This window comes from Saccopteryx leptura, chromosome 4 (genome assembly GCF_036850995.1).
Source record: "Saccopteryx leptura isolate mSacLep1 chromosome 4, mSacLep1_pri_phased_curated, whole genome shotgun sequence".
In the NCBI taxonomy this organism is placed as follows: domain Eukaryota; kingdom Metazoa; phylum Chordata; class Mammalia; order Chiroptera; family Emballonuridae; genus Saccopteryx; species Saccopteryx leptura.
The window spans coordinates 181,881,472-181,884,826 of NC_089506.1; the positions used below are offsets into that span (position 1 = coordinate 181,881,472).

Genomic DNA, 3,355 nt, shown 5'->3' on the forward strand with positions numbered 1-3,355 from the left:
CAGATTTCACTGTTGTTTTCTTATTCAGTCCTAATTCAAAATTACTCAAAATAGGCCAAGTGATATGAGGAGAGCATACCCCTGCTTCCAGCCCTTCAATGCTACTTTTAAAGCATCAATTCAGTGGTAGAGCGTTGGCCTGGCATACGGGAGTCCCGGGTTCGATTCCCGGACAGGGCACACAGGAGAAGCGCCCATCTGCTTCTCCACCCCTCCCCCTCTCCTTCCTCTCTGTCTCTCTCTTCCCCTCCTGCAGCCAAGGCTCCATTGGAGCAAAGTTGGCCCCGGCTCTGAGGATGGCTCTGTGGCCTCTGCCTCAGGCGCTAGAATGGCTCTGGTCGCAGCAGAGCTACGTCCCGGATGGGCAGAGCATCGCCCCCTGGTGGGCGTGCCGGGTGGATCCCGGTCAGGCGCATGCGGGAGTCTGTCTGACTGCCTCCCCGTTTCCAGCTTCAGAAAAATACACACACACACAAAAATACAGGACATTTAAGGCCGACCAGGGTGTTGGGGGCTGCAGCTCTCTGCTAAGTGGTTTACTTCTTCCAGTCAACATGCAGACTTCAGAAGCTCCAGAAGAGAGGCTGAGGAAATTTAAGTACCGAGGCAAAGATGCATCTATGAGGCGACAACAGCGGATAGCAGTCAGCCTACAGCTCCGAAAGGCCAAGAAAGATGAGCAGGTCTTAAAGAGAAGAAACATCACCAATCTTTCCTCTGACCCAGTTTCTGAAGAAGGGACCAAAGGGGCCAGCCTCACCCTACAGGAAAGAATCAATGGAGTGAATGCTTCGGATCCAGACCTGTGTCTCCAGGCCACCAGGGCAGCCAGGAAAACACTGTCCCGGGAGAAGAACCCTCCTCTGAAACTGATTATTGAAGCGGGGCTCACTCCCAGGCTGGTGGAGTTCCTGAGGTCATCGCTCCACCCCTGCTTGCAGTTCGAGGCAGCCTGGGCTCTGACCAACGTTGCTTCCGGGACTTCGGAGCAGACTCAAGCTGTAGGGGAGGGGGCGCCGTCCAGCCCTGGGTGGAGCTCCTGTCTTCCCCCCAGATGGCTGTGCGCGAACAGGCAGTGTGGGCCCTTGGGAATATCGCAGGTGGTGGCCCAGAATTCAGAGACTTTGTCATCTCGAGCAATGCCATCCCACATCTGTTGGCCCTGATACCATCAACCATACCAATTACATTTCTGCGGAACATCACATGAACCCTGTCCAACCTGTGCCGGAACAAGAACCCGTACCCCTGAAAGAAAGCAGTGAAGCAACTGTTGCCCACCCTCTTCCGCCTCCTCCACCACCACGCCAGCGAGGTGCTCTCTGACACCTGCTGGGCCCTGTCCTACCTCACCGAGGGCTGTAATGGGCACATTGGCCGAGTGGTGGACATGGGGGTGCTGCCCAGGCTGGTGGAGCTCATGACCAGCTCAGAACTCAATGTCTTGACCCCATCTCTCCGGACCGTGGGGAACATCGTCACAGGAGCGGATTGCCAGACCCAGGTGGCTATTGATGCGGGCATCCTGAGCGTGCTGCCCGGGTTTCTGCTGCACCACAAGTCCTCCATCCAGAAGGAAGCAGCCTGGGCCCTGAGCAATGTGGATGCTGGGCCCTGCCAGCACACCCAGCAGCTGATCACCTGCAACGTTCTGCCCTCCTTGGTGTCTCTGCTAAAAAATGGAGATTTTAAAGTCCAGAAAGAGGCTATCTGGGTGGTAGCTAACTTCACAAGTGGGAGCAGCTTGGATCAGTTGATCCAGCTTGTTCAATCTGGAGTCTTGGAGCCACTGGTGAACCTCCTCACTGTCCCAGACACCAAATGTGTCATTGTCATCCTTGACATCATCTCTTTCGTCCTCCAGATAGCGGAGAAGCTTTCTGAGAAAGAGAGTCTGTGTCTGCTGATAGAGGAACTCGGTGGGGTGGATAGGATCAAGGCTTTGCAATTTCATGAGAACCATCAGGTTGCCATGACTGTGCTGAGCGATCTCGAGAACCACTTTTCTGAGGAAGAAGAAAATGACACAATGTTACCATCCCGAGACCAAGATCATGTATTCTTAAAGCACTTAACATAAAAATACCAGAGCTCCACAACTTCTAAACCAAGGACCAACTGCAAAGGGTAAGTTTTTTAAGAAGCAGCACTTTTATATCTCGGTATGCCATGGGTATAAAGCTTTTAAAACTGAATGTTAATAAAATTTTTGACACTTTCATCTCTAAAAAACAAACAAACAAACAAACAGCATTAACTGAAAAAAATACTTGGTGACTTCAATCTCTGTCCCTAGCCCAACTGCTAGAGATTTAGCATCTCCTTTGGGAGGATTCCCCCCCCCCCCCACACACACACAAGTTTGTAAAATATAGTTACAAACAAATCACTAGTAAGAAATACAAATTGATTGCAAATGCAAGTGTACCCCATCCACTGAAGTTATCTTCCTCTCTGATCCCACTGGAAAGAACAGATTTTAATTCCGTGTAGGCACAGGCACAGGGCAAGCCTTGCAAGCAAAATATTGAGGCAAACGCTCTGATGTTTGCACATCTGTTTAGCAGGATATTTCCCTCCTGGGTTCTACCATGTGGTCCCTTAACACGGGACTGAGAGTCGAGTCGCACTGGGCCTGTATGACAGACCCACACTTGTTGGGCTGATGGAGCTTTTCCAACATTGCAACAAATCATTCCCCTTTAAAAGTGACAACAAAACATAATGAAATATCAATGAAAACATGTCATCTATCTGTACCATTTCATTAGTATTCATTAAAGTTCTTAACGAAAAAGCTAATATTTAATGTTCACACATTGGCATTATTAAAAGTCACTTCTTCCTTTAATTATTTTCTTGAGTTATAAAATAGGAAAAATAATACCCTTATTCTCAGCCATAACTTTGAGTTCATCATGTAGTCAGGGTAGGATCACAGACTCAGACGTCACCTGTGTACTACCTTCATATTTATCATTTTATTTTTGTTTTCTTGAGCTTACTCTATGAAAAGTACCTACGAAATTATAGGTTTGATATGCTGATATGTTTCTAAGTATATTAAAATAGGTAAGTACACAACTATTAAAATACTGGAAGGAAATTTTTTCTGTTTGCCACCAGAATCATCCTGTGAAACCCCTGTAACACAGAAAACAGGTAACACCAGATAACATCATGTCCTACGCTGGCCAAGAGGCATTAAACACAGAAGAAGGAGGTGGGAGGGATGGCCTGTATTCTGCAGGTGGCAGCAACTCCTGGGGATAAGATTGAGTATTGAGTTCTAAGAATGAGGATTTGGGGCTGCAAATGGACGCAGAAGAGAAAGAATTGTGGTCTTCTATCAGAC

The 3,355-nt window shown here is 48.2% G+C and overlaps 1 protein-coding gene across 1 annotated transcript; it reads left to right on the forward strand.

The window, feature by feature from the left end:
- The first annotated feature begins 554 nt into the window (after positions 1-554).
- On the forward strand, positions 555-2,080 carry LOC136402460 (importin subunit alpha-8-like). The gene is given in 2 exon segments (XM_066379925.1): positions 555-1,002; positions 1,005-2,080. Coding segments are annotated over 2 exon segments (1,524 nt in total).
- Positions 2,081-3,355: the final 1,275 nt, after the last annotated feature.